At 41.4% G+C, this 14217-nt stretch overlaps 1 protein-coding gene across 1 annotated transcript in view; it reads left to right on the top strand.

The window, feature by feature from the left end:
- The window catches only part of IL15RA (interleukin 15 receptor, alpha), a 38842-nt gene that overhangs the window by 22237 nt on the left and 2388 nt on the right, over window positions 1–14217 (top strand). Inside the window, exons 2-5 of the mRNA XM_004691094.2 lie at window positions 8213–8407; window positions 10116–10208; window positions 11801–11995; window positions 12526–12558. Coding sequence (XP_004691151.1) covers window positions 8213–8407; window positions 10116–10208; window positions 11801–11995; window positions 12526–12558 — 516 coding nt within the window. The remainder of the gene's footprint in view (window positions 1–8212; window positions 8408–10115; window positions 10209–11800; window positions 11996–12525; window positions 12559–14217) is intronic.

Genomic DNA, 14217 nt, shown 5'->3' with positions numbered 1-14217 from the left:
GAACTCATGCGGAAGTGGCTTTAGATTCTCAGTGCTGTGCTTTAACCAGCTGCGCCACCAGGGAGGGCCACTTTGCTTAATTTTTACTTACATATTTACTTGGGACCTCAAGCCCACAGTAAACTTGCAAGAATAGTGCAAAGACCTTCTGAAAACCCTGCACCCAGGTTCACCAGCTGTCGACATCTCCTCACCCCATCGGCTTTGGCATTCTCCCTCCCGCGTGTCCACATGCGTTTATCAGACATCTGCATTTTCTTCTAAAGCATGTAAAAGTAAGTTTGAGACATTATTCCCCTTTATGCCTAAATATTTCAATATATATTTCCTAAGTACGTGATCTTACATACCTTCTAAAAGCTGGTCAGTACAATGGTTAGAAATAGGAAGTTTAAAACATTGCCACAACATTGTTACCTAATAATACCCAATCCAGACTCAAATGTTCTCAGTTGTCTCAATAATGTCCCATTTATCTATTTCTCCCCGAATTCTGGATCCAACCCAGAAACACATATTTGCATGTAGCTGTCACCTCTTTAATCTGGAACATTCCCTCTGCCTCTATCTTTCTTGATCTTGTAGGTCAAGTATGTTTAGACTGTTCCTCAGTTGAGGTTCATCTGTGTTTCTCATGATTCCATTTCGTTTGTGGGTCGGGGGACAGGATGCCATATATGGGATGCTGCTGCTCCTTAGTCAGTCATCTCAGAAGACACATGATCCTGATTTGTTCCTATACTGGAGATGTTAACTTGGAACTCTTGCTTAAGGTTAGTGTTTGCCAGCTTTCACCAATTAAAAAATAAACTTACCCTACTGCAACTATTAACTAAATTGTGAGACAATATTTTTTTACAGATTTATTTATTTTTGCATATAAGAACTGGGATGCAAGCCAGAGGTGTGGCGGGATGAGAGGATTCACCAGAGATATAGTGGGGAGCAGAACAGGCAGATGTACTGATACACACTGCTGAAAGGAGCAGCAAGTGAGACAGGAGAGGGCTGTGTGCCATGTGGGTCAGCTCCCTGGTCGGGATGGAACTCATGCTGCAGTGGCTGTGGACAGCCTCACAGTGCTGGGCTTTAACCCCTTACAGCACCGGGGAGGTGCTTACAGCACCAAGAGACAATATTTTTAGATGAATGTAACAATCAAGGTTATGGAATCTAAGAGGAATCTAAGACGAGCAGAGCCATCATAGGCAACTGTGGGAGCCGGTTACACTTTCCTAAAAAGTGGCTCTTTCTGTGTCTGGTGACGGAGACTCAAGTCCACAGGGTGGGCAGTGTGGATGGGAAGGCATTCATGGGATGGGGAAGCAAAAATCTACCACAACCTGTGTGCTCAGTTGGAACTTAATGTTGGTTCTTCATCTTCACCATGAAAAATACAATTTCCGTTATCAGTGGGTCCTGCAGAGGAAGCTAGCATTGCTCATCATAAAGCTGATCACATACTTGGCCAAACAGTGAGAAGCTGTAGCAAAGACTCATAGAACATGGCATCCAAGAGAGTGTTTTACAACTCACTGTTCACAGCTCAAGTGTTTTACAAACTGAGTGTTGCAAGTGCATGAGCTACAGTAACACTGTCTCCCAGTGTAAAAACTAGGGCGATTCCTTCACTACCTTCCTTATTACAGCCTTCTCACAGGCTACCAGCATTATACAGAAAGGAAATTAGGGGAGTATGTGTCCACAGTAGCCAACATAACACATTACAAACTCTCCACACTCTACAGTTTGTTTCTCTTCAGACTGTAACCCACCTGTTGAGCATTCAGTATTTTGTATCTCTTTCTATATTTATTAATGATCATTATAATGCAAGGACTTTCCTTCTCCATTTATTCATTTTTCATTCATGCACTTGCAATAGTACAGACTCAGAGGGCTTAGTTTTATTTTGTTTCATAGTCTGTTAACAATCTTTGTTTTGATATTCAAATTGTCCCAGATTTTGCCAGCAAGAGCTTGTTTAAAGTGGCCACTTTTGACATGTCCCTGTCATTCCTTGAGCATTTCCTTACTTTTTGATACAACAAGGTATGCCAGACTCATCTTGTACTCATCTTATGATCCTAACCTTGGAATCAGCTTTTCCTCCGAGGAACCATGATTGATTTCTTTTCATGAAGACCAAGGACTGGGCACCCAGTATTCTCACTGCTAAGATGTCATTCTTCCCAGGCTTCACAGAGGAAAGAGGCAATTCACAGGCACACACGAGCACATACACACACACACTCTCTCTCTCTCACATACATACATACATGTACCCATATGTATGCACATGCTGTTATCTATGATTATCTACTAATACTTCCAGATTTCATTCTATTCCAACACCACAGGGGACATTCTAACCATCCCTCCTCCTTCCCATGGTTGTAATTTCTCCCTCCAATAGTGACAAACATGGACTGAGTTTGTTTTACTCACTGAATATAACTGGTTCCTGTAGATTATTGAGGAGCAATAACTGTAAAACCTTAGGACTTCACCCTCCGGTTTAACAGCAGAGATGCTTTAGGAGGAACACCTACAGAAACTATAAGCAACAGGTATTCATGCAACATCTGGCCAAATTTGCTCTTTCTTCTAAAACAGAGGTTCTCAACGATATGTATATCACATTTCCTGTGAACTCTTTCCTGTCTCGTGTGTAAAATTTCTTGTTATTGCATACATCTGCAATAACAAAAGTTTGGTAGAAGGGACACTGAGTTGAGGGTGAGTACTCCCTGTCTGAATCTAAGAGGAGGAAATCAAGCTAGAACCAAAGACAGCAAATATGCAGGCTGTTAATAACAACTGCATACTTACTGAAACCTGTAAGAACTTTGAGTTCTCATGTGAATGAAAAACTTGCATACTTAGGTGTACAATAGGCTTCAATATTTCTATACACAGTTAAGTTAGGTATTTATTTACACTATAAATGGTCACACCCACACAGAAGCATTGAGGCGTGAGGGAGGCCAAATTTGCATCATGTTCTGCTGCAGTCTTTAGCACTTGCTGACAGGCACCACTGCCTTGATGTTTTGGATGCCTTTGAGTGATAGGTCACAAATGTATGATTTCAAATTGTGCCACAGGCAATAAGTTCAAAATCACCATTTTAATTGGAGGAGGATGTTTCAAGATATAAAACATGTAGAAAATTTTTCTGACAAAATTCTCAAATCTGAAGACAACCCCAGAAAACAGTGAAGATTGAGCAAAGGTAACTGGAAAAAAGATCAAGAGATTCAAAACATCATCTGAAATTAAAACCAGCCAGTCAAGAGCCCTCCCTAGTGGTGCAGTGGGTTAAAGAGCAGCAGTGTAAAGCTATCGCAGCCACTGCAGTATGAGTTCCATTCCTGGCTGAGGAGCTGACGCACATGACACAGCAGACCTCCTGACGCACCTGCTGCTCCCCTCCGCAGTGAATTTCAGTACATCTGCCTGTTCTGCTCCCCTCTCTGTCTCTGGTGAATCCCCACACCTCTGGCCTGTAACTCCAATTCTGAATGTATAAATAAATAAACCTTTAAAAATAAAATAAAATCAGCTAGCTAAATGGAACTTGATAGAATAAAAATGTTTTGGAAGGGATTCGGGGAAACAGGATACATTCCAAAGACAAGAGGAGAGAGAGAGAGAAAGGAGAAGGTGGTAAACCGAACAGATTTCTTCTCTTTTCTATTAACTTTGGGTACAGCAACTAGTTAAAAGTATTTTAGGCCCTCCCTGGTGGCGCAGCGGGTTAAAGCACAGCACTGAGAAGCTAAAGCCACTTTCGCATGAGTTCGATTCCCACCTGCCCCAGAGGTGACCACATGGTGTGGCAGACCTCCCCTGGCCTTCCCGCTGCTCCCCTCAGCAGTGTATTCGTTGATCTGCCTGTTCTGCTCCCCGCTCTGTCTCTGGTGAAGCCTCTCGCCACCCCTGAGCCTCTGGCCTATACCCCAGTTCTGTATGCACAAATAAATAAATCTTTAAAAAAAAAAGAAGTATTTTACCTTTCAGTCAGCTCGGTGCAACTTCTCCCCCAAAGGGGGAGGGAAAAACCTTCCAGATTGTCCAGCTGTCCAGAATCTTCCAGATTCCTGACTGCCTCTAATTGTTACATATTTTAATTTTCATCCCAGCATATACATATTAACAATAAAAAAACCTATGTACATAACAATTTAAGTAACAGCATTCTAAAAACTTTCAAAAACTTTAAACATGTAAAACATTGCACCATTAAAAATTCAAAGTTTGAAAAGACATCCACTGATAGTCTCTCCTGTCATAGCTCAGCTGCTTCATTTCTAGTGTTAACAGTTTCTGTGTAACCTTTCAGAGATGCTGTATATAAGAAAAGCTAGTTTTATCCACTGGAGGTGGATATATAAAATATAAAACAGCGTTCTGTTCCTTTTTTCTTACCCTAACAGTATGCTCTGGAAACGTTTCCAATTTAATATTTTGGTGTACAAAGAGCTTTTTTTGTCTATTGTAAAGACCCAGGTGATCCTTCATTGTACAGCTATACTATAATTCACTTCATTATTCTCCTACTGACTACATGCAAGGTAATTTACAGATGCTGGCTTATAATGAAGACCTGTGTAGAATTCACTTCACAGATACGCCAGTATAACTGGAGTTACTTTATTAAAAAGTAGGTGCCTAAGCATTTTTTATACTTAATTAATTTATGTATCTATTTACATTATTGTCCGTTTTAAAACTATGTTACTTCCCCCCAATTCACCCTCTATCATCACCACAATCCCCCACATTCCTCCCTCCCTCCTTCCAATCCCTCTCTGTCCCCCTCCCCTGTAGTATATCTTTGGTTTATAATTGTCTGTTTGCTTTGTTTTGTTGTGTTGTGTTTTGTATTGTAATAACAATATAATTTCCCCCATGTCTTAGTTGGTTCTCTTATATTCCTCCTATAAGTGAAGCCATTCGGTGTTTTTCTTTTTCCTTCTGGCTTTTTTCACTGAGCATAATCCTTTCTAGCTCCATCCAGGTTGCTGCAAATAGCATGAGTTTATCTTTTTGATGGCTGAGTAGTATTCCATTATGTATATATGACACATATTCTTGATCCAATCATCTAATTTGGGGCATTTGGGTTGTTTCCAGGTTTTTCCTATTGTATATAGTACTGCAATAAACATAGGGGTGCAGGTATCCTTCTGAATTAATGTAAAAAGTAGGTGCCTAAGCATTGTAACAACATTCCATATATGCAGGTATATCTATAACATAAATTCCTATCAGTAAAATAGTGGGATCAAGAAGCATGTGTATTAAATTGCAAATATGCCCTGACCAGAGGGTATAGGAGCAATATGAAAACAGCAACAATGGTGGATTAATCAACTTTGGGCTCTTTTTCAATTTGGTAGCTGAAAAGTGCTGTTTTTATCTTACTTTATTTTAAAGTATTTACTGTAAAGTGTTGCTCTATTTTTACATTTCCTTCACTATGAATGAGGTTGTATATCTTTTTATATATTTAAGAGCGATTTATATTTCTTTATCTGTGAACTGCCTGTTTATATCCTTTTCCTGGTTTTCCAAGGGTTGATCTTTTCATTGATTTTTTCAAAAGCTCTTAACATAGGAGAGAAACTACTCCTCTATGATATCAGATGCAAATTTTTTTATTTCACCATTTGCATTTTGACTAATCATTGCCATGCAATGATTTTTATTTTAGATATGCTGTATTACCCTTCCCAGCAACATTACCCTGAGAACTGCACTAATTCTGTGCTCACTCACTAGGCTTCATAACTTCATAACAAGGGCAATCATTTGTTTAAATGCTACCCAGAGTAGGGTTTGGCAAAATCTTCCTGAAAAGGACCAGAGAGTAAATATTTTAAGCTTGGTAGCCATCCAGACTCTGGTGCAATGATTCAACTCTGTCACTATAGTATGAAATCAGCTATGGGCAATTCCTAAACAAATAAGTTTTCCATTAAAAATGTCTTAAATAAAGTAGGTGGCATGTCTGATTTGGCCCATGGGCTACAGTTTGCTGACCCCTGGCACTGATGTATTAGGGGGGCTTCCCACTCCATTCTGTGACTGCCTGCTACTATATTCAGTCTCCCCCTCCAGCTCCCTACCTCGGTAGAAAGAGTATTTCACCTTGTTTGCTTGCCCAAGTCCTAACCTTCTTACCTGCTGATGTCCCAGCTGCTCAGTGACTTATTCCCATTTCCTGAACAAAACCCAAACCAACTGCAGACGCTATAGATAACCCACCTGTTTTTACACTTTAGAGCTGACCTGGTATTTTCAGTTGCTTCCCTGTGCAAGCCAGTGACCCACTTGGCATGTCCTCACATACACACTTTAGTGAGGGGAGCTGTGTAGGAGAGGAGTTCTTACACACTCCAGAATAGAAAATGCTGCAGAGGAATTTTCCACCTGCTCTACTCTCAGCCAGCCCCACTGCCCCAGACAAGATTAAGCCTAAGAAACCAGTTCTTGCTCATTGCCACTGCTTGCAAAAGAACCTAATAATGTATTAAAGTACAGGGAGAGTACAAAAATAGTTGTTTTTGAGTGTCTAGAGTAAAATCTTACTTTTTTTTCATTTTCTAAGTTATTTTATAGCACCCCTTTAAAAAAATTTTATAATAGTTTATTTTTACATATTTTTGTACATTTTTCTATCTCAGTTGCATCACCCATCACCAAATCATCTATGTGCCATAGAAAATCTTACTTTTTAACTTTAGCTACCATAGACTCTTTCTGGCACAGGACATTGGACCAAACCTTGTCTTAAACAAGAGTAGTCAGCAATGTTGCCTTGGAGAAAGCAGTCTAGCTTCTCACCTTTTAAGAATAAAGTTACCCTTTTAATGCTTCTTTACAGAACCCTAATCTACAAAATTGGTGCCAAAGAAGATATTTTAACTGACATCCAGACTCTATGCCTGGGATTCCTAGTATTTTCTATCACTACAGGATAAATGATACCAACTTCATTCATTTTTACCTAGTGAAAAAAAGCTAATTTTTCTTTCTTCCATACATAACAACAAAGAAGTCTGAAGCTCTCCTACAACTCAATAAAGTGAAATTTTCTTTACCTTTGTCTTTACATGCTTTTATGTGGGAAAGGAGTTTTTAAAGGATACAGAAAGTCAGTCACAAATATGACATTCTCAAAATTAAAATGCCAACATTTCAGTGCCTTTTTTCCTTCTTAGTCCTTTATGCTTAGATATTAGCTTGTGAAACTCCTCGCCACAGAGCAGAGCTAGGGCACCACTGCCAGAACTTCTAACTGAAGTTTTGGAATCTGAATCCACTTATCACCAAAGCAACCCTAGCTTCTTCCCCTAAAAGTGAGAATAAACAGATAAGCTGCTTACATGTGTAGAAATGGTTTAAATAACTCACTGAGGTCAGACTTGAGCCTGTTGTTGAGGAAGAGCATTCACCTAGTCATTCTTTGAATAAGTACTCAAGCACCCCTACTGCCAAGTACTTTGCTGAGCTCAGAGGATATGCAGTGTTGGGCAAAACAGCTGTGGCCCTTTGCTCACACAGCCCACAGTGCAGCTGATAAGACATAACATTTCATTGCATTATTCCAGTGTCTTAAGTAGATGCCTAGTGGCCGGAAGACCAGTGTGACTAGGGAGAAGAGCAGCTGGTGAGGAAGGCAGATCCAGGCCTGGCAGAGTCTTGAAGAGTTCTGAAGGATTTTTGGTTTTCATTATAAGAGCAGTGGACAGCCAGCAGAGTGCAGTCATCAAAAATGCCATTCTAAAGCAGACACTAGCTACTTTATGGAAATGGAAGAAAGGTCGCAGGGAGAGTGGTCAGGGAAACCACTCTGGGCTATTACTACGCTGAGGCAAGAGAGCAGAGATGTGGGCCAGGGTGGGACAGGACAGAGATGAATGCCTTTGAGAGCTGTTGAATTTGGAGATGGGCGGGAAGGGGATGTGGTAAGGGGCTTTCTATTGATGACTCCCCATCTCCAGCTATTTTGGCAAGGCTTAAAGGCAAAGCTCCTGGAAAGCTTCTAGATGATGCTGCCCTTATGGGACAACTTTCCTGTGCTGGGAATCTGGGGTTTATCCTAAGAGGCTCTGGGGTTTATCCTAAGTTATGACTGGAAAATGAGTCTTAACAAGTTGAAATTTTTTAACTTGCTCACCTGTCTCCTTATCTTCTTTTGCAGACCTCACATGCCCTACTCCCACTTCCGTTGAACATGCAGACATCAGGGTCAAGAGTTACAGCCTGAACTCCAGGGAAAGGTATTTTTGTAACTCAGGCTTCAAGCGAAAAGCTGGCACATCCAGCCTGACTGAGTGTGTGTTTAACAAGACAATGAATACTGCCCTCTGGACAATTCCTAATCTCAAGTGCATCAGTAAGTAGCTATGCTGTTTCTCCATCCAAGCAGTACAGAAACCCGTCTCAAGGACCAAGAGAGTTGTGTTGTGGTTTGAGCCTAAGAAAACCAGTGGGCCTCTAAATAACAGCTCCTGGAGAAAGGCATTCATGGGTTGTGGGTCACACAGTTCTAGGTTCAGATCCTGGTTCTGCCATTTACCAACTGTGAGACATTGGGAAATGGTCTGAATATCTTGAAGTGTTTGGTTCCTCCTTTAGAAAATGGACCTGACGTCACCACTGTGGGTTGTAGGAGGATGAAGTGAAACTTGGCAAGTGTTAACTATTATTGCACCAGTGCTTTAGGATTATAGTAGCAAGGGTTTGGTGACAGACAGGGTGGGTGTTTACAGCATGCCTGCTTCCCCGAGTTTCCTTATTTCTCATAAGCAATAGCCTTCAGGGAAGTTTTTGTCATTCTTCTCCATTGGTACCCACCCAGGAATCTGGGGAGACACAGGAGCAGAGAATCCCTTAGCTTGGTCAACCACATACAGGACCCACCTGCACTCAGAAGCAAGTGAGAGGGAAGTCACCAGAATCTTTTTTTTTTTTTTTAACTAAACACAACTGGAAAACCATGCCAGAATCTTTGGGGTAGAAGTAACACAGTGTCATTTCCAAAAATACTAAGCCTTTTATTCTGAAAAATATAAACTAATCCATGATTAATTCTGACTTAACAAGAGAATTTTGATGGGATCCACATTTATTGAGCACTTGGTGTGCCTTCAGCTGCAAGCAAGAGACTTTCTCATAAAACATTCGTGAGAATTCTCAACTCCTCTCTGGGGGATAGGAGACGACAACAGAAGACAACAGTCTACAGCCAATTCACTTGGAGAGCAGGGCTTTCTTAGTGAATTTTCAGGGTTTCGATCACACTGTGCCTCATTCCCTTCCCCTGCCTGAGCTGCTACATGTATCAGAAGCAAAGACAAAATCTTCTCCTTGTTGCAGAGAAATTGCTGGACTGGGGAATATAGCATCTCATGGCGCGATGCAAGTGAAGTGGGACTGGGTGTGGTGAGAACTTGGAACTCACACTGTCCAGTCCAGGCACACGTGAGAACCTCTAAGCCAGGGGCAAAAAAAACAGCGCTTTTCACTATAGGGCAAGTTACTGCTTCTTAAAAGTTCCAATTCATTTGGATGAATGAATCCAAGATGGAGGAAAGCTATAGGCTCTGAAGGAGAGAAAGGAGACCTGGAATCATTGCATTTTAGAACCTAAAGATTAGAGGAATCATTAGGTTTCATCTTGCCCAAAGAATCCCCACCTTTTACCACGAACAACTGCCTCTATTATTTTTTCAAAGTCTTAGGCTTTGAATGCTTTTTCTTCTGCCAAACAGACTAAATCTATTGAGCAATGATGTATTTTCCCATGCCAGAAGCCAGCACGATAAGGTTGATATTGACATCATCCAATCAAAAACAAATGTGATACTTATCTTGTACAGGCTTTTGAAAGACTAGCAAAGTTGTGTGCAGCCTGTGTTTGCACTTGCATTGGAACTGCAGGTTGGCAGTTAGAGTTGCTTCTTTCTTGTGCTTCTAACCTACTTCAGAAGCCAGACACACTCATCTTCAATTTATATATTTATTTTTAATGATATCCAGTTTGAAGCCACCTCAGGCTTCACCTCAGTATCATAAATGCCATGTGGTTATCCTCTCTCTAGGAAACCCCTCCTTGAGTCATCAAAAGTCACCCTCCACCGTAGCACCAGCAAGGGTGACCCCAGAGCCAGAGAGCCCTTCCCCTTCTGGAACAGGTAGGAATGTGGGAAACTTTCTCAGGATTCCCGTCCCATGCAACCACTCAGGTCCCACGAATCCCTGCATCTGGAACACTATTGGGATTGCAATGCAAACTTGTATAATGGAATAATATTATTAAAACCAAGAGTAAAAATTTATGTTGGCTTACATTTTTCTTAAGTTTTCAAAGTTGCTTGATATCCAGCTTCCATGTGCATCATTAATAATAGTTTAAAATGCACTCTTTATATGTTAGTTCGAACTTAGTTATGGAAACATATTATCAACAACTACTGAAGGGGGTCAGAGGTTTTTCCTACCTCGTGTTTGCCACAGTTTCACCCGCGCCACCAAGAAACACATCACTCTGGGATCTGACAAAGAACTCTTAGAGCAGGCAGCATGCCTGCCCCAGTGCCTCATCCCAGGCACTCAAGGGCAATGCAGATAGGCCTAAACAGATGCCTGGAGATTCAGCAAGCTTCCTCCCAGGGGAGGAAACCTGCACTCAAGGAACCTGAGTGTTAAAGGATGAACAAGTACACCTGGAGGGAGGTGCTGTCTGCATCTTCAAAAACTATACAGGCCCCTCAGAGATACTTTGGGTTCAGTTCCAGACCACCATAATAATGCCTGTGTCACACAAAGCAAGTGTTCTGATGTTCTGGTTTCGCAGTCCCTTTCAAAGTTACCTTTACATGATCCTCTTGTCTATTCAATGTGCAAGAGCATTATATCTTTTAAATAAGTACACATACCTTAATTAAAAAGTACTTCACTGCTTAAAAGGGCAGACCATCATCTGAACCCTCAGCAAACAGTAACCTTTTTGCTGGTAGAGGGTCTTATAAGAAACACAGTATCTGTGGAGCTAGGTGAAAGAAGTCATGGCTGTTTCAGCATCTTTGAAGAGAGTGGAAGAGCTATCAGTCCTCTAGGAGAGATGTACAGGAATGTGCAGGAAACATGAAATTCACCTCCCATCAACCCCAAACATCAGCAAATCAAGTGTGATTGCTTTTACATGCCTCCTCTAGTTAAAAAAAAAAAAAAAAAGAACCTGGATCTACTGGATTCTTTGGACTTTAACTTATAAGCACCATGTAGATAACTATGAATCCTTTAGTGTTCTCAAAAATCCTGTGGCCAGGGCTGCCCTGCTAACACAAGGGATTCAGACTATCTGTAGCCACTGCAAAACAAGTTCAATCTCCCGGCCAGGGAGCTGACCCACATGGTGCAGCAGACCTCTCCTGTCTTGTCCACTGCTCCCCTCAGCAGTGTATTTCAATAGAGCTACCTCTTCTGCTCCTCACTGTCTCTGCCGAATCCTCTCACACCCCCACCTCTCTGGACTGTACCCCAGTTCTTGTATGCATAAATAATTAAATCTTAAAAAAAAAAATGTCTGTGGCTATTCCAGATGGGTAAAGTTGCTACCCATTTAAGTGATTTTCCCAAAGAGCGCCAGGGCAGTGTTCAGGGGGAGGATTGGTCCAGGGCAGGCTCATAAGACACTCCTAAGCACTAAGTCCACGTTCTTCCGGAACAAGAAAAGAGACTATTCTAAATATGTATGTTCTCTGTGTCTTGAACTTTCCTACAGAGCCAGCTTTCACTTCCAAGTCAGACTCCACAGTGGCCACAAAGCCAGCTACCATATCCGGCTCTCAGCTGACACCATCCACAGCTCCTTCTGCAGGATGCACAGAAGTAGTCAGTAACAAACACTCCCAAGCCGCACCTCAAACAACAACAAAGGCTATGGAACACACTACCTCCACTTTGCCCGAGACGCCAGGTTAGCACTGGCTTTACGCAATGTAGGAGGCCAGCCCCCTGAGTGCTGCTGTGGAAAGGAGGGTGGGCTCTGGAGCGGGCCGACAGACGACCTCCCACCACCCAGCCCAAGTCTGCTGCCGCCTTCTGCTGTAGCCACTTGTTCTGCTCTCTGTCCACTCCGCTCCATCCTGCTGTAAAAGAAGTCCATCTCCCAGATATGACAAGACAATGGTACCACACTGTCTCTGCCAAGCTTCTCCCAGTGCGGGAGACAGAGGTGCTTTCTGCTGCGTAGAGGCTCAATGTAGGAGATGGAGGCGCTCTTGCTAACTGGACTCTTCTGTGAGGGCACATCTGATCCTCACTCATGACCCAGCAACTAAATGAATTACTCTGCTTGTTCTTTGCTAAAGCAAGTTTGGTTCTGCCAGCCATGTATCTCTCAGGGTCTAAGATGAGAGTCAGGCTGTGAGTAATTTCTCCTGCTTAATGAGACTCGCGTGCCTTTAGGATGACAGCCGTAACTGAGCTGCAATCTCTCCTCTGCAGGTACACATGCACACAGTGCCACCATCACCACCGGTAAGTGCTCCCCATGTCACCGCAGTTTCTGTGCGGGCCTGCTTTGTGTGTGCTGTCCCTGCATAACCACTAACAGCGCCACTTCAGCTCTGGAAATCTCCATCTAGATAGTAAATGACATAATTGCCCTACTTATGCAGGTCTCTATTTGACATGACCACTGCCCTCTATAGAGCAAGGTAGGTTTAAATTTCTGAGCAAAAGGTTTCTTTATACAATGATGCTCATGACACTAAGGCTAGCAGAGAAAGGGGGTTCGGGGGGAAGTCCAATGAGAATAAGGAGGAAAATGTAAAAGTATTAAGAATGAAAGAAAAAGGGAAAAAGGGTAGATAGGAGAGCTCAGGGAAGAGAAAATGAGAAAGAAAGGAAATGGGACAAAAGGAAGGGGTGGAAGGCAAATCATGGAGACAGAATCTAATATATTTGTCTGACGAGTTTTCAATCAACCAAAAACAACACTATATTTAGATATGGAACAATTATTTCCATTTAATAGTCATAAGTTTTCCTGCTAGAAGATGCTTTCTAGTTTTGTGATGACATTATATTTGCATCCAGTGTCATCTGGGAAAAATTTCAGCAGTTAATTAGAATGGTTTTTAAAATGATCAGAACATACACGCAAAAGCAAGGCCTTTTTAGAAAGGCTCTTTGGAGAGTGTTTTCATGGAAACACTTTAACATTTCATGAGGAGGAAATTGAAGCAAAAATACCTTTAACATTTAAGAGGCCAGTAAATAAAGTAGTCCGCCTAATTCTACTCCTTACCGGACATATTCATCATTTAAATGTCTTACTCATTTTTGCAATCAGAACATTTGCACATGGTTCAAAAGTTACAAAAGGAGGTAGAGTAAAAAGTTCCATCTCTGACTGAAAATCCCCTTGCAGGAAGGAAGGATTGCTGCTATCAGGCGTCTGTGCAACCTTCCAGAGAAAGCGGGCATGTGGTCAGCACACTGAGGATGCCCGAATCAGGATGGCTAGGTATTCCTCTCTGGCCACTCTGCACCATGATTCAATAATGGCATATCTTGGCCAGCCTTCTAGTAGTACACAAACAACCTCCTCTTTTACAGCTACAAAATCTTCCTTTGTATAAAGTTGCCACAATTAGTTGGCCAATCCCTTATTTGGATCAGGTGATTGCTTACATTCTTTGACTATGATTAATTGGATTAATTATCATTTTGCATATGTGAAACTATATCTGCAGGATTAAAAACCTACAGATAAAATTTGAGATCATCTTTTCCACATGTATTTTCAAACAATTAATTTAGTATTGAGCTCAGCTTTGTAAGAAACTATCAGAATTGTTAACCTAATGTTCTAATCAGCCTATGAATATGCCATCAAATTTTATTTCTTACATAAGATATATAAATGATTATCACACTCTTAAAAGTTAATTTTTTAATTTAACAGAAAATGGTAAGCGGCAGATGCTCAATAAATACCAAATGAGTAAGTAAACAAATAAATGAATATGAGGACCCTACCATCTTTAGGGTATCTAGGAAATAGGATGGATCCTTTCACTATCTTTAATATCTACAGCCTTATTCACTGGCCTTTTTATCAATAACTTTATTCTAACATCTACTCTCTGATCCTTGCCTAGGCTCTTTTGAAAGATGTGACTATAAAATAAA

This window comes from Condylura cristata, unplaced genomic scaffold (assembly GCF_000260355.1).
Source record: "Condylura cristata isolate star-nosed mole 26May11 unplaced genomic scaffold, ConCri1.0 scaffold00030, whole genome shotgun sequence".
NCBI classification, from domain to species: domain Eukaryota; kingdom Metazoa; phylum Chordata; class Mammalia; order Eulipotyphla; family Talpidae; genus Condylura; species Condylura cristata.
The sequence above is the reverse complement of the archived record's forward strand: the minus strand, read 5'-3'. Positions and strand labels throughout refer to the sequence as shown.